This window comes from Pezoporus flaviventris, unplaced genomic scaffold, assembly GCF_033815535.1.
Source record: "Pezoporus flaviventris isolate CSIRO_AGI_PZ_B2104156 unplaced genomic scaffold, CSIRO_AGI_Pfla_v1 ptg000078l, whole genome shotgun sequence".
NCBI lineage: Eukaryota > Metazoa > Chordata > Aves > Psittaciformes > Psittacidae > Pezoporus > Pezoporus flaviventris.
In genome coordinates this window covers 10,967,653-10,993,553 of record NW_026892626.1, presented here as the reverse complement: position 1 = coordinate 10,993,553, position 25,901 = coordinate 10,967,653, and the positions used below count along the sequence as shown (strand labels likewise).

The window sequence follows — 25,901 nt, the reverse complement described above, 5'->3', positions numbered from 1 at the left end:
TTTTATAGAAATAATGACATAACATAGACTTTGTCTTTGTTTGAATGTGTGAAACTTACCATCATAGGTTTGCTAAAATTTGCTGATGATGTTGGCATGGGAGGCGCAAGCATTCAGACCATTTCACTTGGACAGGGACAGGGCCCGATAGCAGCAAAAATGATTTCTCAGGCTATTACTGATGGAACCTGGGTAGTGTTGCAAAACTGCCACCTTGCAACTAGCTGGATGCCTGCTTTGGAAAAAATCTGTGAGGAAGTTATAGTACCTGAGAATACCAATGATAAGTTCAGGTAGGGGTTTTAATATTTTCCTCGTTTTAATGGGAGTACTGCTTATTTGCTGAAGACACTAGCAAAAAGAAATTAAACTTCCTTTGTGTGAGCAACTAAGTATAACATTCATGTCATTTATGTGCAATGGTAAAATAAACGTACTTAATTAGGATGTCATCTTCTTTATCTGTCCAATACAATCTGCTTTATTCCTTCATTTTAGAACAAATTTATATGTTGTTATTATAGTTAAGCAAGTAACAAGCCTTAGTTTTCTGCAGATCAATATTGAAGATTTGTCAACATTGATGATTTTTTATTATTTTTTTTTTTATAATGTGCTTTTTAAAATTCTTTTCAGGTTGTGGTTAACCAGTTATCCGTCAGAAAAGTTTCCTGTTAGTATCCTCCAGAATGGTATCAAAATGACAAATGAGCCTCCAAAAGGAGTGAGAGTGAACCTTCTTCGATCATACCTTAATGACCCTGTCTCTGACCCTGTGTTCTTTAACGGTTGCCAAAAGCCAGAAATGTGGCAAAAACTGCTGTTTGGCCTTTGCTTTTTTCATGCTGTTGTGCAAGAAAGGAGAAACTTTGGCCCGCTGGGTAAGGTTTATAATATTTTGCAGACTGTTTCAAAAAGCTCAGTAGTTTTGAAGTGCATTATTGGATCCTCTCTGTAAAAAGGCAGTACTGTTGTTAGCAACATTTCCAGAGGGCAATCTGTATTGAACAAGACGTAGTAATGTTTAAAAGCTGTTATTTGTAGGGATTCTTATTCAGGCAAAACTACTTTTAAAGTTACTAAAAGTATTACCCTGAGGGAGGACTAGAAAGTACCACTTTTTCAAGTAAATATATTACACAGTAGTTACATTAAATTGTAGCTTGCAATGTTATTTATTACTGTAGTTCTTACTAACCATCAAATCCAGTGCTGTTTTAAATTTTTGCAAGTAAAGGTTTTTCTTCCTCAATTCTGCTTTTGTTACTTACGTGTATACTTTGTTTTAACAAAGCTAGCGCTTATGTTTACTTGGCATGAAACAAATGCATATAGCTACAGTGTATTGTTTGTCAGACAACAGTGAAAAGATATGCATAAGAATCAGTGCCTCAGCTTTTTCTGAAATCTTGAGATATTTTGAAAGCTATATAGAATTTCTACATAAATGTAGAAATGTATGGAATTGTAAATTCAGTTTTTATAACTATAGAAAGCTTACACTCTCCACTGGTATACATAATGAAGTTCTCAGCCTTTCATTCTGACTGATTCTGTCTTAACAGGTTACAGTTCTGAAGTGTTATATTTTGACAGCTATTTAAATAAACACTAGTCTGCCACTATGAAGATATTTATTGCTTTAAAGTAAAAATATAATTTTTGTAAGTGATAAAGAAGTGATTTTCTAAAGAAACATCTACATTTTAATGTGACCAGCTGCTTGAGAGAAGAAGGATAGTTGCAGCAATAGCCCTTTTTTTTTCAGTTTGCACTAAGGTTATAGGTTTTTCTGAAGGATTCTCTTATGTGAATCATTCTCATGTGTGGTTGGTTTTTGGTTTGTTTTTTTTTTTTGTGCTGTTACTCTGAATGTTGCATACAAACAACATTAATAGATGGGTAAACTGAAAATTAAATCAGTCAATGAACTAAACCTCCTGTTCTCATTGTCTCCAGATAGCAACAGATTAGGTGAAAGCACTGAGCAGGTCTGTGTTCTACTTAAGGTAAAAAAATGTGATGCTAGAATGCCTGTGGTTATGTTTTAATTATATAGAACGATGGTAACAGTGCCTTAGGATACAATATTGTTATGGAATAATATTGTCCCTTGTGCAATAAATAGCCCAGTAAATTCCAAAGCTACTTCTAGGTACTGTCTAGCAGCTGTTATCTTCAGCTCTGTAGTAACAGTAGAGTTACCATACCATCATTTCCTGAGCATGGTTGTCAGTACAGTGCACTATTGCCCCATCTTTTCTGAATTAAACAGGTTGGAATATTCCGTATGAGTTCAATGAATCTGACCTCAAAATTAGTATGAGACAGATCCAGATGTTTCTGAACGAATATGAAGAAGTCCCATTTGAAGCTCTGATGTATCTTACAGGTACAGGCATTACACTGTCTAATACATGTTGACTTTGCTAGACACTTTCAGCTGGTGGAGTGATAAACTGATGTGTTCTTGACAAACTGAGTGAATTCCATTCAGGTTTACTTTATTAGCCTTGCACATACAGAGAAGTCGGAACCCAAATTCTCAGAGGCCCCTGCTTGGCTCATATATATGGGAACAATGACTAATGTTCCAGCATTCCTGCTGGTCATTGTTTCATATATGTAAAATAAAAACATCAATGGCCTCTGTTCCACCTTATCTGGTCAATATGATCCTGACAGAGTGAGCGCTGGCAGGTCACCAGAGGATGTGATAATACTCATGTTTAAAGATGGAGGTGTTGACCTCTGTAAATAACTTGTGGCTATTCAGTTCTATTTTTCTAGAAAGACAGCTGCTTCTTGGCATCTCCTTTGTCAACATTATAAACATTATTCCTGATTTTTTGCTAATATTATGATTACCTTTATGAAAAAGAATTTCAAGAGTCAGAATTAAAGCAATACCTGTGAGCTTTCAGTTGCTTTCTGTACTTTATATCAAGTGTAAACCTCCCCTCATTGCTTGCCCATTCATTGCTTAAATCTCTTCTGTGCAGGGGTATTATATGTTTATGATCCTTTTTTTTTCTATTTAATATGTACATAATCAGGTTAAGTTTGCATGAAAGGAAAAAGACAAGGATAGCACTGTTCAGATTTTGACAGCTCTAAAAATTCTCATGAGAATTTCAAGCAAAAGAGTTGTCATTTGAAACATGACCTTAGTTACTGTGGCATGTGTAGCAGTTTCTGAGACCAGCTTATAGTGTTTCTTAAGCCTTTCATCATCAAGACACAAATTTGGCCCAGTGGTGTTAAAGAGACTAATTTCCATTTAATCAATTGAAGCATAGGACCTAAAATCTTTGAAGATCCAGAGCTTTGGAACTTCAGCTTACTGGAGCTGTCCATTGTTATGAAACAATATTTATTTGTTTGTTAACTTTGAATTTTTCATCCTGGTTTTCTTTGTCCTTTCTCAGGGGAATGTAACTATGGAGGCAGAGTAACAGATGATAAAGACAGGCGTCTTCTCCTGTCCCTTCTTTCCATAGTCTACAGCAAGGATATGGAGCAGGACAAGTATATGCTTACAGCTGGAGATGACTACTACATACCACCACATGGTCCATATGAGGTGAGAAGATAACAGCTATAAATTCTTTTTGAGTTATTGGGAAAAAATCTTACCTACACTGTACTTTGATATGCCAAACACAACAAATAGAAAATAAAAACATAAGATCACAAAGCGATGCCAGAATATATCTTATGTATGAAATACAAATCTGGTACTTAATATTTAACACACACCAATGGAGATGTAGTGATCATCTGAAATCCTGATGTTTGATACAAAAAGCCACTGCTGTGCAGGTTTCCAGTACAGTTCTAGAAAGCCCATAGGAATCAGGCTTCAGGAATTTACAGGGTACTTCTGCACCCTCTTGCAACCACTTTTGCCTTGAAAGCAGTGATCAGGGTGAGGAGGTGGAATTGCACGAATGGTGGAATTGCTGACTCAGTTTTCATCCCTTTTTGCTCTTCTGACAACTGCACATACAGAGATAATATACGTGTAGCCTGCAGTTGTGAAAGTGATGCATACAGCATCCTACTCTCTTCCATGACTCCTACCAGCACTTCTGGTGTATTTATAATGTATATTCCTTTCCTTTGCTTTCTCTTGCTACTTTCATGAGGGTGGTAAGAACAACTCCTCTGTGCATTTTTGAAGCATTCAAATCTTTAATATTTTTCTCTGTGGACTGAGTAAGTCAATTCATGGTTGTGTTTACCTGAGAACTAATGTGTTTGATTGCAAATGGGAAGGTTCTGTCCAAATTGGGTTTACTGATCATTTATGAATATAGCACTGCATGATTTCTGGTATCTGAATGTCTCTTTTACAGTCTTACATTGAATACATACGAAATTTACCAATTATAACACACCCTGAAGTGTTTGGACTTCATGAAAATGCTGACATCACCAAGGATAACCAGGAGACTAACCAGCTTTTCCATGGAGTGCTCCTGACTTTGCCAAGAGAAGCAGGGGGAAGTGGAAAGTCCTCTCAGGTAATTGGGGAAAAAAAGATCAATTTACAAGCTCAAAAGATGCCCTTTCCTGTCTTTCTCTAAGGGTAATCCAGCACCTCTCATCACATGACTGTGGCACTGGGAGTAGATGTGAATGTCCCTATAGATAGATTTGGCATAGAAGAACCTCTAAAGATTGAAGATACCCTAATGACTTTGAATTCAATAGGTTAATAACGTACAACCCCACCTATCTTAGTAGAACATGCAGTTTGAATAAGAATGTTCCTTTCATATTTCACTTTTTAAAATAACAGTGAAGTACTTCACTTCAGTCATGGATTGTAGTTAGACCACAGTTAACAATCTGAGCTGGTAAAGCACCTCAAATCACATCCGTCTTTAGGCAGTTTTGAAAGTATGACATTTAATTCCAGTCTACAACTTCCAGTGATGGAGGTTCATGCGCTGGCCTGACTTCATCCAGCAGTGGTTGTATGATCATCCCTGCCATTCTCACTAGGGGACAGACGCCAGAGTGACAGGAAGTTATGTGAACTCATTCAGCCATCAGGCAGTCAATGTACACCTATTAGAGGCAAAAGTTGTCTTCCTGGTGAAGTCTGTGCTATAATGGTACTTCCAGTCTGTTATTACTCACTGAATGTTTGGTTTTTGAGATGTAATATTTTTGCTTCCCTTGCCTGCTTTAGTTTCTGTAGTCCCAAACATGTAACTGTGTTTGTGACTTGTGTGGCACAAAGCAGACAGTTTGGCAGAATACAATCACTTGGACACAGACCTCACTGTCACCTTACCCCTCCATGGGACCTGGTTGTGAAGATGTTGGGAATTTCTTCATCCTGTCCTTGCAGCTCAGGTTACTCAGGCCAATTCCATGCCCATTTGAGATAAATGACCCTTCAAGCCCCTCAGATTTGACATAGTATATTTTATACACAAGTGGAGTGTTGAAAAGTGGAACTGACAATAGACAATTCCTCATTTGCAGGGCTGTCTAGTGATCTTATTCGCTGATGCTATAAGTAAAGCTTCTTTCGTAGCTGGGGTCTTCCTATCATTTCTCCCATGCTTCATGCTTTGTCTTCTCCTTCATTGTAGCAGTAGTAGGATTGTGTTTGTCTGTTCTGCTGCCTATTTCCGTAGAAGTTGACGAAAACATTTTTGCAAATTAAATAGAAATTACTAACAAATTTAAAATGATTGAGAAGGGAAAAGGAGCAAGAAGGCACCTGCAGAGACAGACAGGATGTTGCACGGAGTAAGAGCATGTCAGCATTATTTCTTTAGAAAAATGGACTAAAATACATATGTTATTGTACAGAAAAAATATAAAATCTGTGGTGTTTTGTGAAATTTATTGAATAAAGATGGGTGAAAAAAAGGAAATACCTTATCACTGCAAAATTGTGCTTTCAGGAAACTGTTGAAGAGTTGGCACAGGACATCCTTTCCAAATTACCAAGTGACTTTGATATGGAGGTGGTCATGAAGATGTACCCAGTACTTTATGAAGAGTCGATGAATACAGTTCTTAGGCAAGAACTAATTCGATTTAACAGGTATGGCTCAGTGTTTTGTGTAGCACTACTAATACTGAAATATGCTTGTGTTTACCAGTGCTTAAGCAGTTATAAGCATTTTACAATACATTGTTCTTAACAAAGATTCTTCTTTGGATGCACCTTTAAAAAAGACTTGAAAGCTGCAGCTGACTACCTTAATATAGAAATAGTGCTTACATGCTTGGCGTATGAACTTAAATCACATTTGTGTTTGTCGTGTTGAGGTAGGACAGCATACTTTATTCTTTTTAAGTCATACCCAGGCCCCAGTGTTCACAGCACACTGTGTTAATCAGAGTTACAATCTTTAAAGCTCTTGTCACTTGATTTCTCTTGTCTAGAATGAGAATTTTCACTGTCTTTCATTTCTCTGTGTTTTTTTGTTTGTTTTTCTAAGTAGGAGTTTTGGTAACTACAGGTGAGGTAAGGATTTTCTGACAGGACATTTACCAGCTTTGATCAGCCCTTCATTCAAGTTGGACTCGGAGGCCTCTAGCCAGATAATAAGAAATAAATAATGAGATGACAATTTCTTTGTTTTATCTGAAGGCTTACTGAAGTTATTCGGAGCAGTCTGATTAATTTACGCAAAGCCATTAAAGGCCAAGTGTTGATGTCATCTGAACTTGAAGGTGTTTTCAACAGCATGCTAATGGGAAAAGTACCATCAATGTGGGCTGCCAAATCCTATCCATCACTGAAGCCACTGGGAAGTTATGTGTCTGATCTCCTCTGTCGCTTGGTCTTCTTCCAGGTATGCAAAACCGAGACTGACAGGTCTAAGGAGTTAGTGTTTGAAAGCTGAAATGTGTATCAGTACTGTCCTCACTCAACAGTAGCCTTATAGCTCCAGATTGTTAACTGTTTGTAGAGATTTATGACCCAATATACATTGCATTGACAGCATTGGAATTAGCTGGGCAATTGCTCAGCAGGGTGAATTGGGAATATAATCCTTTGGTGCTAATCCAGAGCTGCATATGGTAGTTTCCATGTTTCTGTTTCTAGAAGAGGCATTTTAGTTTGCATTGATGTCTTAATGACTTCCCTGCTCAAAGGGTGTTGAACCAGGTGTGAGGGTGCTTTAGAAATGGTGCGTAACGGGCACTGTTAAATTTTATATATGTGACTGTAAATCTCTTTCAGGTTTAATAGAAAGCAACACCGCTTCCACACATTTTTAAAGAAGCTATTTTATTCTTTACTCACTCTTCCATCACCCTTTCCCTTGCATTCTTAGAGCTCTCTTTAAATTACTTGAAGTTTTAGATGTACCTTAAATAGCTAGGGTACTGAGATGCAGTGGAACTCCACTGTCCTGGTTTTGGTTAAACCATGACACTCATGTAAATCAGGGGAGGAGAAGGCTAGAAAGAAGTGTCTTAAAGATTTGTGTAAGCAGCAGAGTTTCCTGTTCACTGAATTAGAGTACCACATGGGCTTCTTTTGACTCCAAATGGCTTAGAGTAGTGTGAGGACATTGCGCCCTTACTTTTTTTTCCTAATGCCTTTGTGATACACAACAAAGATCCTGGCCCAAGATCTCCTTGTCTGTCATCTTTTTACTGGATTGGCTTCCTCTACTAGGATTTGATGTGTTGGCTGTAGTTCCCTCACGGTGATCGGTAAAAATGCTATGTAAGAAAATGTGGCCTTTTTTCATGTTAGGAGATTGGTGTTTACAAGACTGTAAAAGAGAGTACAAGTGTCCAAATGAAATAATTTTTCCTTTTATTTTTTTCTGGGTAGAATCTAGACTTACCAAAATATGCTTATTCTACTTTCTGAAATTTCTTTCTCAGTAGCACCGAGTTGTGGTCGTTTAAAAATGAGTGATTATTTTTCTTTTCATCATAAATAAGTGACTTCTGTGATTTGCCATCTCTGAAATATACAGAAGTAATGGTTATATGCAGAGCGTTCATCAAGGTTTACATCTCACTGTGCTGTTTCGGTATACCTGGAACAGCATCCTGAAAGACATCATTTTTCTGGTGAATCGGCACAGTGAAGCTACAAATGTATGTTTTCTTGTTTGCTTTTTCTCGATATATTCAGGATTGGGTCATCAATGGGCCACCCACAGTGTTTTGGCTCTCAGGATTCTACTTCACTCAGTCTTTTTTGACCGGTGTCTTACAAAACTATGCCAGAAAATACGCAATCCCAATTGACCATATTGGATTTGAATTTGAGGTAAGAAAATGCAGCAGAATTTTGTTTTTCTTGAACAGCTTGAAACATGTTCTGGGGCAGTAAGGAATAGAGTCTGCAAATGAAAAGCAGTTTTATTTAAAGGAGCAATTTCAGGCTATCACTTATAGGTTTTAATATACTCCAGATAAAAATAAAGCAAGCAATGGTTTAATCATTCTAGGTGATGCAACAGGAGCACACAATGGAGAAAATGCCAGAAGATGGGGCTTACGTGAGAGGCCTTTTTTTGGAAGGTGCACGATGGGATAGAGAATCCCTGGTAATTGGAGAATCGCTTCCAAAAATCCTTCATGATTCTTTGCCCGTAATTTGGCTGAAACCTGGAGATAGTTCCAAATTTTCTCATATGAACATCTATTTATGCCCTGTATACAAGACAAGCGAGAGAAAAGGTGTCTTATCCACTACTGGCCACTCAACCAACTATGTTCTCTCAATTGAACTCCCATCAGACAAGCCCCAGAAACACTGGATAAATCGAGGTGTGGCAGCACTATGCCAGTTGGATGACTGAGGATACGTATGTCAAACACTCATATTTTGTTATTAAAAGATATACTTTACTCCCCAAAGTCTGCATTTATTTATTTTTATGTATCAGGATTTCCTGCTGACTTCAAAGCAGCTCCCAAGTTCCTTTGGTTTTTAGCCATTATTAGCCACTGAACCAAGAGTCAGTGAAAATAGAACACTGCAAACAGAAACTTATTTCAAAGGCCTGGGCTTTATCTAGCAATAGATCAGAATGAACAGAACTCCCATCAAACTGTATGCTACCCACATAATTACAAGTCTTGTGAAATCCAAATACTAACATTTAGCTACTATCATAGGGCTGCTTTGTTCATGAAATTGGGCCCAAGAAATTATGCTGATTTTAATGGGAATCTAATCCATGACTCTTGCAAATAAGACTCTCTGGATTTGCCTACCACTTCCCTGTCCCAGGAGTATATAGGGCAAAGAGGGAGAAGATGAGAATAGTTTGTTGCCAACAAATAAACCCAGTCCTTAGCTAGAATGAACTGCCAGGACTGTATTGTAAAATTGTAATAACTGACACTGTGAAAATGTGCCTCAGAATCATAGAATGATAGAATGGTTTGGGTTGGAAAGGACCTTAAGATCATCCAGTTCCAATCCCCCTGCCATGGGCAGGGATGCCTCACCCTAGACCATGTTGCCCAGGGCTCTGTCCAACCTGGCCTTGAACACTGCCAGGAATGGAGCATTTATCACTACTTTGGGCAACCAGTTCCAGTGCCTCATCACCCTCACAATTCCATGGAAAACCTCTAGACAGCACATGCATTGGGAACCTGTCACTTCTCGGAGCAGTATGCCTGTCTTATAGTTTTTTAACTTTTTATTTCACTATTATTTACCCACATATCCCAGATTCCTGATAAATGGAGCTGTGTCCTTCTTTCCTGTAGTTTCATTTTCTTCCTTATCTTGCCTTCTTGCATATTGCCCTAATAACCAGCTGAAATTTTGTACCTGTTTAAGCCCTTTCATCAGAGAAGCTCAAAGTAGCTTGCAAACATTAATTAAAAAAAAATGGCCTGAACATCTTCAAAGAGCTGTGCAGTCATTAGTTAATCCCCACAGCATGCCAAGAAGGTACTAAAGATGCATCATTAGACTTGTGTGTACACAGTACAGGAGAAGCACGAAGATCAAGGCAAACATTTAAAAAAAAAACCCATTGCATAAACATCCACTAATTTAGGGCCCTAGTTCATTGGGTTTTTTTTATTCACTGCCCAAATTGCAGCATTTTTAATAACTTGCTTGAGGCCTCATAAAGTCAGAGATGCAGCTGTAATTCAGCAATTTGCAATATCCTGCTACAGTCACTAAGTGATGGTGCTACGACTCATTAGAACATGCAGTTCTTATCGTAGGGATTTCTCTGTTATGTGATGCTTAGCTGTAATAGGTGAAAACAGTGTTAAGTATTGTTTTATTAACCCTCAGGTTGTTTTATACAGATATTCATAAAATACTAACTTTTAAGAACAGTAACATACAGGTAAGCCAGGAGAGTTACAGCTATGTTTTACAATGCTGCTCTGCACAAAGATAAGCATAGATCATGAGTACAGTTTCTTCCTGAACCATATTTGGTGCCTCACTAACAGTACAGTATACAAGCACTTGGAGCATCATTATGGCTACATTGTGACTAGAGCAAAAATGTCAGGCCTTAATGGATATTTGTTTCAGTAAATGGGACAGAGATGTGCAAGGGTTTCAGCTTACTGATGGGAAGAAACTACTCTTTAACAATTTAGACCAAAAGATACTTGGCACCTATAGCAGAAATAAACTTGTTTATGAATGTTACAGCACAGTCATTCAAACTGACAACCATTTTTTGATAAGAGAATTATGTTTCAAAAGATCTAGAAACAAATTAATTAAAATTGGTCCTTTAAAACCCCTGTATTCTGTCAGACTTCATAACACAGACACTTTGTATTTGTAACATGATTACAAGTAACTGAAATGTACTATATATTTAAAAAAAACCCATTGTGGTAGTTACCATAGTTTTGAATGGCTGCATCTAATTGTTGTTATCACAGCAACAATTCAGATCACTAATTAGGTCATACTGGCATCAGAGGTTAAAAACTAGTCATGAGCCTCCTCTTGCCAGGTGCTTTACATGCAGGCCGGAGAGGCTAGACCTGGCTCTTAGATCCTTCCCTATGGACTGATCAGTTCAATCACTAACCTCTGAAGGATCGATCTTTTTAGATTTGAGTTCATGCATGCCAGTGACTGGTGACAGCTTACCTGTGGCTGCTGAGGCACTGCTGAAAGGGAAGCTGAGGCAACAATGTAGTAATGATTCTTAAAACAGTAAAATTAAGAGAAGATGGCATTTGAGGATTGAGTTTCTTGATCCTTCTTCAGAAAATACTAGTCTTACAAGCACAGTCCTCCAAATTAAGCCCTTTTAAGTTAAAAACAGATTCACTAGTAAGTGCTACCTAAATTATATTTTATGGAGATAGATTACTTTTAAACTACTGGAAAATACTGTAGGATAGCTTGCCATGTGGGTTGCTTGTTAACACCTTTCCGTGAACAAACACTAATTGGTAGTTTATTAAATAACAACAGTTCTGTGAATATATAGTGGCTTTGCTGCTGTATTGTGTGCAGCGTCCTTGTTACTGTGTTGATTTTCTAAATGCTTCTTCTGTGTTAATGTTAGATTTGAGATGAAGGTATCTCTCAGAATGTAATTAAAGATGTATTTCAAGCTTTTGTAGGTGTGACCAACAGATCTAGACAAGAGAGAAGTCTGTCTGTCTTCATGCATCTCTTGCTTGCCCTTTCATCAGGGATCAAGCACGGCTGAGTTGCTTTAGTTGATGGTCACTGAAGTATGTGATTTCCTGGGCTGCCCTTACTGTTAGAGAAAAAGTAATGGAATTTACTGTTGAGGGATATCTGTCTTGGAGGTATTTTTCTGTGGTTCTTTAAAATGAGCTTCCTGACCTTATTTCCTGAGCACTGTCCAGACGTTCCTGAAGGATAAACTGGCTAAACATTAGCATTCACAAGATTTCTTGGCTGAGATGCATTAAGAAATAAAATAAAAAACAACTCAGCTGTTAGACATGATAAAAATGTGGAAAATCTTTGGGGAAATAAAGTACCTTGTAATAATATTAGAATTCTTGGCTTTACAGGTTCAGTATTTCAATTTCTTAATTAGAAATTCTCATTAAACAAACCACAAAAAATACCTGCAGTTACAGCAAATTATAGATTTACAGCCTCGCTAATAACTCAAAGCAGATGGAAAAATTGCAGTATGCAGACATTACAGAGCAAGAGATGTTTTTTCCTTAGAGCAGAGTCAGATTTTCAGCTTGAGATGCTGTAAGACAGACATTCCCTTTCTCTTATCTCATCTGTACAAAAATCCATTTCAAGAACAGAAAGTACTATCTCTGTTGATTTTAGCACCATTGGGCTGTTAAAGAGAAAATTATACAATGAAAAAGCAAAAGACAGTACAAAGCATTCTTCTACTTATAAGTTCCTATAAGCTAGAACGTTTTGCCTAATAGGATCAGAAAAATTAGTGAAAAGTGTGGATCTCTCCTGTAATTACAATTCTTGAAAATTAATTTATAGATATGATCAAGTAGGTGATCTTTTTGTCTGTGGTTAAAAGATGGATGTTACTGATAATAATTTCTGACGGATACATTGTAGGGCCCCAAGCAAGTGAGGTTGGCTTATTTTCTCTAGATTTAAAAGGTATTACAAGAACAGACTTGTATCTGTGGGAAGATAGATCAGATAGATAGCCTAATCCCTCTTAACCTGTTTCAGTTTGATACTTCCCTTGGGATATATTGGGTCACTGCTGCAACTTCTTGAGTGTTTCCTCATCCCTAGACAACAGTGAGGGGGTGCATTCAGTAAGCAGGTATCAACTCCATCTTCTTAAATGACTATGTGCTTACTAATGTTAGTGTTAATTTGGTTTCATAAGCACATGGGTTCATAAATAAGGAGTTAGGGACAGAATATTCAGAAAGGAGGTTTTATTGAGATATTCAAGGCCAGATACCCCATCAACAAATTACCACTGCATTGCTACTGCTTAGCTTGCAGGAGAGTTTCATGCAGCTGATTCGGAATTTAATTTCTAAAGAATATAAAGTTACTATCATCTTTATTCTAAACTATTCTAAAGCATCTCCTGACTAGTGTGATAGCTTGAAAGAGACAGTATTTTCTGGAACAGGAGTGCACAAAGTTAAGGAAGTACAGGACAGAGTGTACACTGACTGGCTGAATCCAGTGTATTACAAACTCTCAAGAACTCAGATGCATTTTGGACAACATCTTTTTGCAAGTAAAATTAATGTGTAGGAATGATATATTGCACCATTGTTGGGATACCTGACAGCAGTTGCACGGTCCTTGGAAATGAATACAATGAGTACCAGTTCAGATGTCTGCCTACCCACTGGACTGACCTGCAGATGAAATTCTTTTTATGAAGCTCCCTCAAAATGGAAGTTTGCCAGTTTGACCTCTAAAAACAAAGCACTCTCTTTAAGGCAGGTTCTCTTTGTCATACAGAGTTTAACTTAAGCTGTGAAAAAAAGGGGTTTGGCCTCCAGACTTGATGAAAGAGCAGATCTAATCCTTCCTTTAGCTGAACAGACTTGGGGTTTTAAGAAATTTCAGTCTTATGGTGCTGGGCCATAATGAAGATCAGGCACTAGTTAATACTAGTTTCTCAAACACTTACTTTGAAAAATAGACTAGCATTTGAAAGCATCTCAAATAATGTGATAATGTTACTGCAGTTCAATTTACTGGCTTTTCAGTCAAGGAAGTGGATACTCATTTGAGTTACTTAAGGCTACTTGAGACTTTTTAAAATTGCTTATTTATATTTTCCTTCAGAAATAAACTCATCGTTATTTCAATTAGGTAACTTTAGGGATGTTCTCTTTTAATAATCTACATCTTACAGTATGTGCTCAGGAAAGAGTTGTGACTATAATACAGACAGTAAATTGACAGTGCTCATTTACATAGCTGTTTATCCACCTGATGAGTCACAGCATCAGTACCTTCATTAGCCACGTGAATTTTAACAATTCAGAAGATTCAGAATGATAGCTCAATGATAAAGAATAAGCCTAAGCTCCCATTCAAAACACTTGTCTCTGCACATTTTTCTTTGGCTCAATTGACACGTCTACACTGTGCATGAGGATAGGAAAAGACTGTATTTGGACTTGTTTCAATGAAGGATTAAGCAGTGTGTATAATCACGTTATTTTTTACTGTCTTTGTTCCATCCCACTTTTCCTCTGCTAAAGGAGTTTTGTTTTGTGTCTTCCTGGCAGCAGTAAATTTGCAAAGCTCCCACTGACAGGCAGAACAATGGCATTTTACATGATACTTCCCACAGGAGGTATTCCCAGGAAATAATTATATGGGAATAGATACCTTTGTGGACTGGAGCCATAAAAGGTAGTGAGAAATTGGACTAGACAGTACCTGTCATGCTGACTTGTTCTTCTCATTGTTTCCTTGTACTTTCTCATCCACTTGTTTTTTTTTTTTTCCACAGTACATTCTTGGGAAGCAACTGTCACTCTGTTCTGCACATGACCAGTTTTAACTTATTTTTAAGGTAGACAGGAATATTTCTTTGCCATTTTCTATTAGAACTTGTAGAGCTCAGAAAATGATACTTCATTGGTTTTGCCCATTTCAGTAGGAAATAATGTACACTGCATTTTTCAAATCTGCTTTTTTTACCATCCTTAACTTCTGGCTGGAATAGGTTGCTGCTCATACCCTCTGCCCTCAACACAGCTGTGGGCTGTGCTTATACAGTCTCCCAGTAGAGTGTGGTTCTTGTCCACAGCTTGGTCTCATTGGTACTTCTAGCCTACCTTTCCTGAAGAAAACAGCCTGGTAAAGCCAGAGCACTGAAAGGGAGCCAAAACAATTGGTGGCCAGTGAGGGGGCAATTAATTTAATTTCACTTCCATTCACGAGGCACCTGCAAAACAGAAATGGCCCTCAAACTTAAAAGGCAGAAGAAATAGTTGTAGGTGCTTTCTTTTAATAAAGGTGAAGTTCTGTCCATAATGTAAGAATTAAAACCTAACTCTAAAATAATTGTTGAGAAAGCCAGTGTGCTGATTATGCTGAAAAGCTAACCATGTAAAAATGCACAGTGAAGACACGCAAAGCATCCTAAGCTGGCTTCCATAGTGATACCCTGAAGGGAGAGTTTTCAGTCAGTCCATACATGGGAACCTGAGGAACCCGAGGAACCCAAGAGTGGAATGTTTCACTCCAAGTTGTGTAATGGCATTCCAAACTTTGCATTTCATATCCACGCCCTGTCCAAAGGAAGTGAGGGGGAACCAAAAGAAAAGATGACATAGAGGGTCTAGGCTACTCCCCTGCAATTTGCAAAAAGATAAAAGGAGGACTTGTGGCATTTCTGCTGTCCCTTTGCTACTGTCCCTTTAGAAACAATATTTCTCTATAAGGGTACTATGAAACTGGAACGATTCTTCAGGGACAATAGGCAGAGCAGGGACAAGAGAGGAAGGAGTGCAGCTGCAGTCAGTGTATTCCCACCTGCATTTGGAAGGTCTGGAGGTACAGTGTCTGCTTTATTCTCCTGGGCTTTCTTGATTCTTGCTGACTCTTACACAAGGCACTGCCTTGAATCACAACTGAGCATATATAATTCTCAAACCACCAGGGAACCCTGCTATAAATGAACAGAGTTTAAAAACCTGATGTAATTTTCCTGATGTCAAAGTAATCTTGTATCACACCTCGCTCCTTGAAAAGTGTTACCTTTATTGAGGCGTCAGTGGTTGAAATGTAATAAATACCAGACCAATCTTGTCCATCGTATACATTATATCATCGCTTTCTGGCATCCAGAAATATGTGAGCAGGTGACCAAACAGCTTCATTCACAGATGTGCACACAAATCACCTCGATTGCAGTCCACAGTTTAAATGATGTGATTACACATCACATCTTAAATAATGGGTTATGAAACTTCATCATGGGATTTCAAGTATATTGGCTTAGAAATCTTCCTTAACTTTTCCTGGTGTCGCAACATACGGCCTTGTTTATGGGCAAGACCCATAGGAGGCAGGTGGATCTGGAAAAGAAAATCCAACCAGTTAGGTGCAAATTGAGAAGCTACAAGAAAAAGAAAGTATATATACAGACTAGGTTTCATTGAGTTTGAAATAATTTCTTCACACTTTGGAAAGGGCAACTGTACCATCCAGCTTATTAGATTTCTAGGAAGAGCACTCTGAGGTGTGATTAGTGGTGTAACTTTCAGGCCCTAAATGTTGTGTTTATTAAAATCATATATACATTAGGCTTTAATGACCTTGTTTTGGAGCTTGGTATCAGATTGTAATGATATAATGCTTGCTGAAATAGGACTGCTGACAATGTTCCAGAACGGTAAGACCTAGAAAATTCTCAAAATACCTGAGTAGCAGTGTATTCTACTCATTCCTACCTAACAAGTCACAAAACTGTATGTACTGAAAGACTGTCTTCTTATTGTTATGATTATGTATACCATATTAAAATGCACAATGTCAATGACTCCACAAGCAGAAAGAGCAATAAGTAACAGGGTCTTCCTTTGATTGACAATGTCTTTGTATTTCATAGGACTGTTAGTGGGAGTCATGCAACTATATCCCCCCCTGCTAAGTGACTGAAAAATGTAGGTGTTAGCAGTCAGATGTTATTGTTGCTGAGGCTGTCATCCTGTAAGAGAGCTGTTTAGGTGCAAGTAGTAGTAAAAGCACTGACTAAAGCAGTAATAGAGATTACTAGAATCTGAAAAATAATGATCATCCAGTTTGTCTGAGACAGCGGATCTTGGACTGATCCTCTGGGATTCTGAAGCCACTGCAGAGCATAAATTTTAAGCCCTTTTCTAGGAGCACTGTTTGCCAGATGTGCATTGTTATTCTCTATCCTGGAGAAAAAGCTGTATGTGAAGCAGATGCTAACACTGACCATATTCTAGGCAAGCATCTGATGGAGATAGATAAAATTTAATCTTGACTTCCTTGATAAGGAAACTACAGATGTGAAAATACAAACTAATCAACAGGAGTTGAGAGAAAGTTTCTATGGGAGGCAGCATAAAGTACTACAGACAGAAGTGACTCAGCAGTGAGGTAACTATACTGAATGGTGCAATAGAAGACACTGCTGCAACTTTCAGCATTTTGGTCATCTTGGACATGTTTTTCTCTAGGAAGAGGGGAAAAGAAGCAACATAGGCAGGTGTTTCATAAGACCTGATTTATTAGAAGAACAGCTACCAGTAACGCAGGCTATAACTGTAAAAAATAACTGTATCTATGGCAGATGTAATTAAGTATTTTTATTATCTTGTTTTATTACGTGGAAAGATTAACAGATTTGATTCCATTAATGTCTTTTTCTGGTTGGACATTGGTTGGACAAGACTGCCTAAATATTCAAAGGCCTTGAGAGTTTAGCTCATGTAACTCCATTTAGACTTTGACTTCTTAATTTGTGAAGAAATTAGCCAATTTACAGGGAAATAAGATAGATAGAAAACATTTCTATACACATTTGGCTTATTTGGCTCTGATTTAGCATGGCATTTAAATACCGGCTCATCTAAAAATGCACTGCAGAGACAGTGATGTGGACTGTGATGTAATTATTGCCTAGTGAGAGCCAAGAGGGTGCAGCTGAAGATTTTGTGACTTAAGATTTCTACTCACAGGCCTTGGGTAGGGGATGTTATAGTGAAGTCCAATTTCAATTCTTGCCTCACATTCTTCTATATACTGCTTAATCAACTTTGGATCTGTTACCTAAGATCATAGAAACAAATGTTTTGTATGAGTACAGCAGTTAGCAATTGAAAGCTCAAGTGTAAATGATGCACAGCCACATGACTTTCTCTAGCTTTTTTTGGCAATCCCAAGAATACAATTATCTATTTTCCATATCCATAAAAGGTAACATTTGCATTGACTCAATAGTTCTAGGCTTGATGGTGCTGGATATTAAGGCCTGGAGCTATCTTGACTGAGACTACAGAAAGAGGGTTTTACCCAAACATGGTATTTTCATTGTAAAAAAGACTATACACATGTAAACTACTAATATAGTTATGAAAAAAACCACACTCACCCATTCATCACTCAGCAAGATAGCTAGAAAAGAAAGAGAAGAGACTCCTTGGTTTACACTCTGTTATCATCCTATCCTGAAACTCCCTCTGAAGTCAGAAATGTGGTGTAAATTGTGACTTACATCCATTTTTTTTTATTTTGAATTACTCCAATTTAGTCCCACTCCAAAATGGGATATAAGTAAGCATTGCGATCTAGATTACAAAAAGGACCTTCGATTACCATGCAGTCTGTATTGTCCCTTTCAAGAGGGGTTTGAAATTTCTTCCTTAAGAAAAAAAAAGTGCTTCTTTTAAAAGAATTTCCAATAATTGCTGCTTTGAGAAGAGAAAAGAAGTGTAAGAAGCTACTGAGCTCTGTTTGCCATTGCAGGGGTAATGATACATTTATCTAACTTTCTAAAAGATAAAAGCTGCTTCAATTACATAAGCAGTGTCTTTTGAATTTAATTTTTTATTAGTACTTTTTAGTGAAAGCTCTAAACCTTGTAGACTTCTACAGTAGTTAATGAAGAGCTGAAATGGTTTGAGTTTTCTTATTACTATTTCAGTGGTGGGATTTAAAATATAACCAAAATACACCAGCATTTAAGGTGAGTGAAGTGTTGGGAAATCAGCTCTTATATTCATATGTTAGCACCCAATCACTGTGACGGTCCAAAAAGCAAGAGGGACAACCATTCAGAAAATCAAAACTGTAAGGATACTCACATTTTTGTTTTTTCGGAATAATGTTTGGGCTTCATTGATAATGTACGCTTTCTCTTTAACAGTTTCTTCTATCTGTCCTGATGCTGATTGCCATTTTTTGGCTATTCGGAATATCTTGCGGTAAAGGCCAAGAACTTCTTGTCGAGTAACTGGGGTCATCTAAAAAAGCAACACAAAACCCCAGACATATGCATGAACATTTGAATTGCTAAAAAGCCAGCAAGCAGTATGCTTTCTCACACAATTGAATTAAAGATATTTCTACCATCTAAAGATATGCTGAGCTATACAAAAGCCCCAAAATAGTAGTAAACAGTTATTAGCTATTGAAAGCTGAAGACCCAGTCCAGCCAAGTATTTAAACTGACACTCAAACCTATCTCCATTCAAACAGCTCCAGTTCTTGCTCAAAGTTAAGCACTTGCTTTAGTGCTTTGCTGAATCACAAGCCTGGTACAAGAATGCCCAGGTTTTGCTTCACTGCTATTTTGCAACAGACATTGGGCGAGTCACTGAAACTCTGAGCATCCCTCTTCCTGTGAAACTGTTGTACCAGTGCTGCCCCTGTCTTTGCAAAGCATCTTGGATCTGTGAATAAAATACATGATAAAACAACCACAATGATTCAGCTGGAGTTTGATGTGATGAAAAAGTGATGAAAGTTATTTTATCTAAGCACTGCAGGAGAGGCAGACTAACTGTGGATTTAGGAAAGTTCTGAATGTCTTTATTTTCAGAGAGCTGCATACCTGCTCAGCCCACTGAATCAGCCTCCAGGTGTGGTAGGAATCTTTGTCAGAAATCAAGAATGACATCCTATTCTATTCTTATTCTATTTAAATGAGTATTTTATCATCACTGACACTATTTCATGTCAGACAACAATTATTCGTGAAAAAAATCCACTGCAGAAACAATGACTAGTGCTTTAGGGACACCACAGCTATTGAGGGACACCACAGCTACTGAGGATACCTTCCTGTCCAAAAGGCAGATGCAGTAGCACTACACAGTAAGTATATAGATGCAACGAGGAACAGATATCAGGGACAGGCCACTACCTGACTGAGTCAGGATCCATTTGCAAACCTGGAACTCTAGTTACTGTGGCTGAATCAACCCTGAAATGAGACCTGTGAGCTGGGAACAGCTCCTCCGAAGGACAGTGTGGAGCAGGGTAATCCAGATGGCCTGAACAGCCCTCTGGAGGGAGCACTCTCCTCCCTTGATCATAGAGGAAAAGCCACTTCCCAATGCACGCACCCGAAGTCTAGCAGCGTGGCCGTCGTCACTCATCTGACTGTCGTGTGGGTAGTAGCACAGGGTTTTGACCCAAAGTCTCCTCAAGCCGTATTAGTTCCCAAGTGGCAGCCTCCACCACAGCAGCTAACTTCTAGTAGTATTTCGGTCCTCCTGTGGCTTCAGCTACTCACACCGTCTTTTCCTCACCAGTCGGAGTTACAGATGCTAACTGAAGACATGACTCGTGCCATAGTTCGTTTCACTAAAAAAGCCCCCAGTGTATTAAATCCAAGCATATTTTGTCTTAACTGTTGCTATGATTTAAGGACTTTTTGTTGCTTCATGAACTCTGTTAAGGATCTTAAGAAGTACAGACATAAAACTGTTTTTCTCTGATTCTTGAGAGAACATTTTTTATTTTTCTATTTGTATTTTTAAAACATTTAAGCAATCATATCTTTTCCCCTCAGATATAAAAATGATCCTTCCTACCCAGTATTTCTAGTAAATGTTTATGGTATTTCTAGGAAATAGAAATAGGAAACACTTTGGAATAAATGCTTCACTTTACCCACTTTGCAGCTCCATTTCAGGCAATAGCGTTAGTCATACACAAAGCTATGTGTGTACGTGTATCTGAAAAACCACTGCTTCCCTCTGCGAAGTGCGTATTTTGTACAGAAAATAAACAGTTCAATTACAACGGCTGACCAAGCACAAGCCAAGTCCCACATCGTGTCCTTAACCTACAGCCCCTCCTGGCCTCTCACCCCTCTGCTTTTAGTTGAAGGTATCACTTTCTGGTAGACTCTTTGTTTCCTGCTGACAGCTAATAAAAGGTAGTACTGCACTGGAAACTGTCAGCTCAGGTTTTCATGTAATACATAAAGAAAAATTAGAGGAATAATGTCAGGAGAAAAAATGTTTAAAATAGAGGTTTAAATTTTGACCTAGACATCAGACAGTTTCCAAGGCCACAACTTGCACAGTGCATGTCCTTTGCTCAGAGCTGTAATCATACCTGTCGCTTTTGGGTTTTAATCATACCAAGAACCTGTTTATAAAATTATTGTTTAAAGTTTTAGAATCAGTGGGTTTTTTTTCCCCACTAGTTGCTTCTGCTCCCCCACCTAGAACTTTTTAATTTCTTAGTGTTGGAATTGATAGAGAACTGTGTAGCCCTTCACCTAGGCATGGGCTGCATTTCTGCATTATTGCTCTCCTTCCCACATATGCTAGATGATGTGAAAGACATTAAGCAGCTTTTCATATATATGGCTCATTTAGTCAACAATCTCTAATGTTACAGACCTGCTCATAGACCATTTCTGCAAAGATACATAAATGAATGTGTGAGGAACTCTTTACGGCCAGAGGACCCCTGTCTATCACAGATGGGAGCAGACAGGACAAAACTCAAAGCCTGGCTCAGATTTTGAGTGGGACTCTAAATACAGGATAATTCCACCAACAGCAAAATTACTTCCAAGTTAAAATGCTGTAAATGAGATTGCAGGTTTTCTTCTTTGGTATAAACAGAGCCCACACTGACAGAAATGTAAGTGACAGTACAAGTAATGTATCAGGTGTAATTTCATGAAGTGACACTACTTGTATTAGTTTTGTGGGTGTGTAAAAATGATTCTGAGTGGGACAGAAAGGAAGATAAGGGAGGCTTTCATGTCCTTGTAGTTACTCATCTTGCAACTTACATCTTTGGCATTTAAATCATAATTATATTTCACATCTCTGGAATGTTAAGTGGATGTTACACCACTTTCCCACTAACACTCATCTTGTGGTACTCACACCCATTGTTTAACTTCTGCCACCCTTCATTTTATTGCAGAATGCAGCCCACAGAGGTTAACCACAGGCATTTTTGTCAAAAAGTACAGGGCTGTTGTATTAACTGAGCAAATTTCAGGTGTTCACTGCAACAAAACAAGCTGTGAGAGGTCAAAGGTAGGTCTGTAGGCACAAATGTATCGATGGGAAAAGTGGTAGGTTGCTTTTGAGCTGAGTGTTAGAATTCAGCCTTTGGAGGGAAGCCAAGCACTGCCTTCCACACAGCATTTGCTGGATGCCGTGGCAGAGTTCTGGTAACGCAGGGTTGTATCATTCTTTTGATCTACGTGCAAACCCCTGTTACCAATATGCAGATCAAACACGTGAAATATCCCATTGTATCCAAACTTGCAAAGGAGGCTTGAGCAGTTAATGAGTTACTGCATGGTGAGGATGCAAACTTTTTTCATTGTTAATTAAAACAAATAGTCCTTTAGACTATGAAATGTAATAACATTTTTCTTTGGGGAAACAAATACGCATTCCTTTGGATTTTTAGATGATTGACCCAGAAGTTCACTAATCTAAATAATTAGTCAAACACCAGTTGTCTTCTGCTACTTGCAGGTTTGTTTAGAATTTAAAGTTTATATAAAAATAAGGAGAGGAATCTGTCAACTGCACTGTAAAGTGACCCCAACAGTGCACTGTCAAAGCAAAGAAGGCAAGCTGCATGAACACTGACTATCTAAGAGCAGCTAAATTACAGCTACTTCCCAGGGAGGGATGCTTGGCTAAGAAAGCATGTCCAGCACTCTCCTCCTATCTCCTTTGATGAAGTTGTAAGTCTATTTTATTTCATCCTTTCTTTTCAAGTCAAGTATTAGCTACTCACTTGAAATATAAAATCTGTCAGCAATGAGTACATTGAGGATTTTAGGAAACAAAGGGTGCAAGGAATAGCTCATGGGTAAAAAATTACATTTTAAACAAATAGATCTCTTCTTTTACGTCCCAGCTAAGTAGGGCATGCATTAATGCTGATGCTGAAACCATATTTGCTCAGGGGAAGAGATGGTGGGGAACAGAACTCTGTGTGAAATAATTCAAAAAAACGCCTTTGAACTTCTCAGATGTAAAATGTTTTATTTAGAAACAACACAAATTCTATTTGACAGCTGGCTTGCTACTGGCAAATAGTCCTAAAGACACAGTGACAAACTGCTGGGCTGACTGCCATCCAAATCAAGCTATAATCACATTTCTGTTACAGAAATAAGTGACATAATTCAAAAGCATGGCGTATCAACATTATAGCATGGATCAACAGCAGCTATGGCCTGCATGATAACCCATATCTCATAGTTTCAAATGCACTTTTTGGCTAACTAAAGAGATGTGAAGACCTGTACATATCTTGCCTTTGTTTTAAGAGCTAAATTATACCATTTAGCGAAAGAATGACCTGCAGTCTCTCTCCTGCTGCTATCATTCCTTTCACAGCTATATACAGCAACTGGAGGTCAGTAATCCATATTCATCTTTCATGCCAGTCTGCCAAAATGAGTCTGCGCTTCTTAAGGCAGCAGTGAATTTGTTCTATCATTCCCTTGAGGGACAACAACTGAAACAATGAGTTCCTGTGGCACAGGGAGAAGAGAAGGGGTCACAGATTCCTGTGATAGCTGGGTAAGTCACATGCCTTCCAGTGATACTAATTTCCAAAATCCAGTTTCTACAAAAATAATTTTATCTTCTTTTACTCAAATCAGTGAGTTAGTGGCCTGTGACAGCTAGTGCCCTGCAAACATCGACCACACGTGGCTGCAGTACATAGCAAAGTGAAAGCTCATCTGATTTTTATTCTTAATTGAACAATCTTTCTTTAGTATTTAGTCAAAACCAAATCATAGCAGAACTTTAATCACAGCTAAAATAGTCCATCTTCACATGGTGAAAAACAAACTAAAATGAAAGCTCTTATTCTTCCATGATGGTGTTACATCCTCCTTTCTACCAGTGATGCAAGTAAATTTCAAGTAGTTTCCATCAAGGATTAATGCGATTCCAACTATTTCTCACTGTTTCAATCTACATGCTGCAGTCAGAAATCTATGCAGATTTGGTGAAAAAGAATGAAGTTAATGAATCAAGTTACTCAGTTACGATACCTGAAAGCAAAGTGACTTTCACATGGGTTCAGATTTTGTCATACCAGTATCTTTGTGCTGGCAAACTGAAGTGATCTGAAACCCCGATCGATACGTCTGAACCAGCCTCTCTAAGTCGTTGTACTTACACTGTTCATCAGCTGGGATGAGGCTTTGCTGTTCTATTCATGCCTTGGATTTCTGACTGAACTGGGATCTCTTCTAAGCTTTTTCTTACATACGGAGCAATCTTTTGATCAGAAAAAGGGAACTGCATGCAAAGAGAATACAATTAAGTAGTAAAACCAAGGACTTGTGTTTTATCTCTGGATTTCCTATGTTATTTCAAATAACTGAAATTTCAGGAAATTAGGATTCTACAACATTTTCTCCATTTGTATAAATGAAAGGGGAACCCTTAACTAGTCTCTTTTGATCATGAAGTTTTCATTTTGTCAGTCTGAGTTGGTCGAGGCATTATCTACCTTTAGTAGGACATAGGGACTCCAGCGCTGTGAGTGCCTCCTGGGCTGGAGTAGCCTCAGGAAGAACAAAAATACTGACTTGGACTGTGGAGATGGGGAGGAGAAGCAAAAAAAAATAGCACTTTACCTATTTCTTAGCTTTCTCCTGAAAATCACGCAGTCTCCAGGTAAACTAAAGCAATGTGAACTTGTCTCTAGTCTTGTGCAGCCCTTTTGCTTATGCTTTCATACAGTTACAACCATTTTCTCTTTTCCTCCTCCTTTGTATTTAGTTCTCTGTTAGTTACAAGCAGAGAAAGAGGTTTTAATGTGGTGCAACATATTTAGCAGAGAAAATGAAGTCTCAGCTATCCTTGGATGGCCTTACTTATATAATAGAGAAGCATACAGAAAGATACCAGTGTAGACACAAATCCCAGTATGGATTTATGCACCTTATTCATATCTTGGCTTTGAGCCAAATGCAACTGAATGCATGAATAGAAATATTTTCCAGCATTGGAAATGCTCCCAAACTCAAGAACAGGTATAAATATTAATGCTATCCGAGAAACAATCCTCCCTACCCCATTTCTTACTTCATTCTGTGGGTCATTTGATGAAACTCAGCTTACGAGCCCTCTCCTTCCATTTCCAAGCACCTTGGTCTCAGGACATTGATAGATACGATTTTCAGTCACTATCTGAGCACTGTAGCACGCCATATATATGGAGTTTTGGAGCCAAGAAAACCTCACGGAGTACTTGCACTAGACGCTCTTGAATGGTCGATTGATCAGCCTTTGGGGCTCCTGCCTCATTGCTGGCACAAGGGCAGAGGAACACTGGGGAAGTGCTGCTCTATCTGTCCCAGTCTTCTCTCGGGTTCTGTGGAGAACCCTTGGGCCTGATGGTGACAGGACACCTCCTTGACAGGATATGCAGGTGCAGGTGAGAGGTTCGGGACTCATTTTGCCAGCACCTGGGACCCAGGCCATGCCACAGTCACCTCTGCAGCTACTGCTGCACCCAGGCAGGCACAGGCTGTGGGGGTCAGGCCTACCCTAAGAAAGGTCCCGTTCACACAGCGCAGGGCTGTAAATGCACTGGCGGAGAGCAGTGTGACTGTGGGACTTGGCCGTCCTCCGCCTCCTGTGCACCACGCAGGCTGCTGCCAGCGCTACGATGGCGGTGGCCGCCCCCCCGCCGTTGCCCGCTGCCGCCGGGGGGCGCTGCAGGAGCGGGCGCCCTCCTGCCCGCTGGCTGCCGGGGCGGCATTGCCCCTGCAGCCGGGCGGAACCACTGCGTGAAGAGGAGAGGGTTGCCCAACCCCAAAGGCCTCCAGCCAGTGCTCTCCCCTCTGCCTTCCCCGCGTGTCGGCTTGCCCGCCCTCCATCTTCTCGCTTTACCTTAGGGAGGAAGAGTATCGAGGTCCCGCTCCCCACCTTCGTGGCGGCGGTTCCGCCCCAGTAGGCCCCGTCCCCCCGCTCCGGTGGGCGAGGGACACGGC

At 38.9% G+C, this 25,901-nt stretch overlaps 2 protein-coding genes across 5 annotated transcripts in view; one reads left to right on the top strand and one right to left on the bottom strand.

Annotated features, from left to right (window-relative positions):
- Positions 1 to 8,854, top strand: part of DNAH3 (dynein axonemal heavy chain 3) — a 66,814-nt gene extending 57,960 nt beyond the window's left edge. For 2 of the 3 annotated variants that reach the window (XM_061474243.1, XM_061474241.1), the window contains 9 exons: positions 68 to 293; positions 637 to 881; positions 2,276 to 2,392; positions 3,429 to 3,583; positions 4,359 to 4,526; positions 5,928 to 6,070; positions 6,623 to 6,827; positions 8,132 to 8,269; positions 8,451 to 8,854. In XM_061474243.1, coding sequence (XP_061330227.1) covers positions 68 to 293; positions 637 to 881; positions 2,276 to 2,392; positions 3,429 to 3,583; positions 4,359 to 4,526; positions 5,928 to 6,070; positions 6,623 to 6,827; positions 8,132 to 8,269; positions 8,451 to 8,804 — 1,751 coding nt within the window. In that variant the 3' untranslated portion in view covers positions 8,805 to 8,854. Of the gene's footprint in view, positions 1 to 67; positions 294 to 636; positions 882 to 2,275; positions 2,393 to 3,428; positions 3,584 to 4,358; positions 4,527 to 5,927; positions 6,071 to 6,622; positions 6,828 to 8,131; positions 8,270 to 8,450 lie in introns of those variants that run through there. The other variant, XM_061474242.1, reaches the window with a different exon arrangement.
- Positions 8,855 to 13,864: 5,010 nt separating this feature from the next.
- Positions 13,865 to 25,884, bottom strand: LYRM1 (LYR motif containing 1). 2 transcript variants are annotated; one of them, XM_061474239.1, is made up of 4 exons: positions 25,801 to 25,884; positions 18,748 to 18,906; positions 17,621 to 17,713; positions 13,865 to 15,990 (listed from the first exon to the last, which is right to left on the bottom strand). In XM_061474239.1, exons 2-4 carry the CDS (start codon positions 18,904 to 18,906, stop codon positions 15,874 to 15,876), a joined length of 369 nt encoding a protein of 122 aa, XP_061330223.1. In that variant the 5' UTR covers positions 25,801 to 25,884; the 3' UTR covers positions 13,865 to 15,873. The 2 variants fall into 2 exon arrangements, with proteins under 2 accessions (XP_061330223.1, XP_061330222.1); XM_061474238.1 differs by lacking the exon at positions 25,801 to 25,884 and adding an exon at positions 24,077 to 24,285.
- Between the last annotated feature and the right edge of the window lie 17 nt (positions 25,885 to 25,901).

Bases quoted from the DNA above. Each gene is read 5' to 3' on its own strand.
- LYRM1 (XM_061474238.1), bottom strand. The intron at 17,714-18,747 runs GTGAGTATCCTT...CTATGATCTTAG, and splicing joins TATTCCGAAAAAACAAAAAT to GTAACAGATCCAAAGTTGAT. The intron at 15,991-17,620 runs GTGAGTAGAAAT...TTTCTTTTCCAG, and splicing joins ACATCCCCTACCCAAGGCCT to ATCCACCTGCCTCCTATGGG.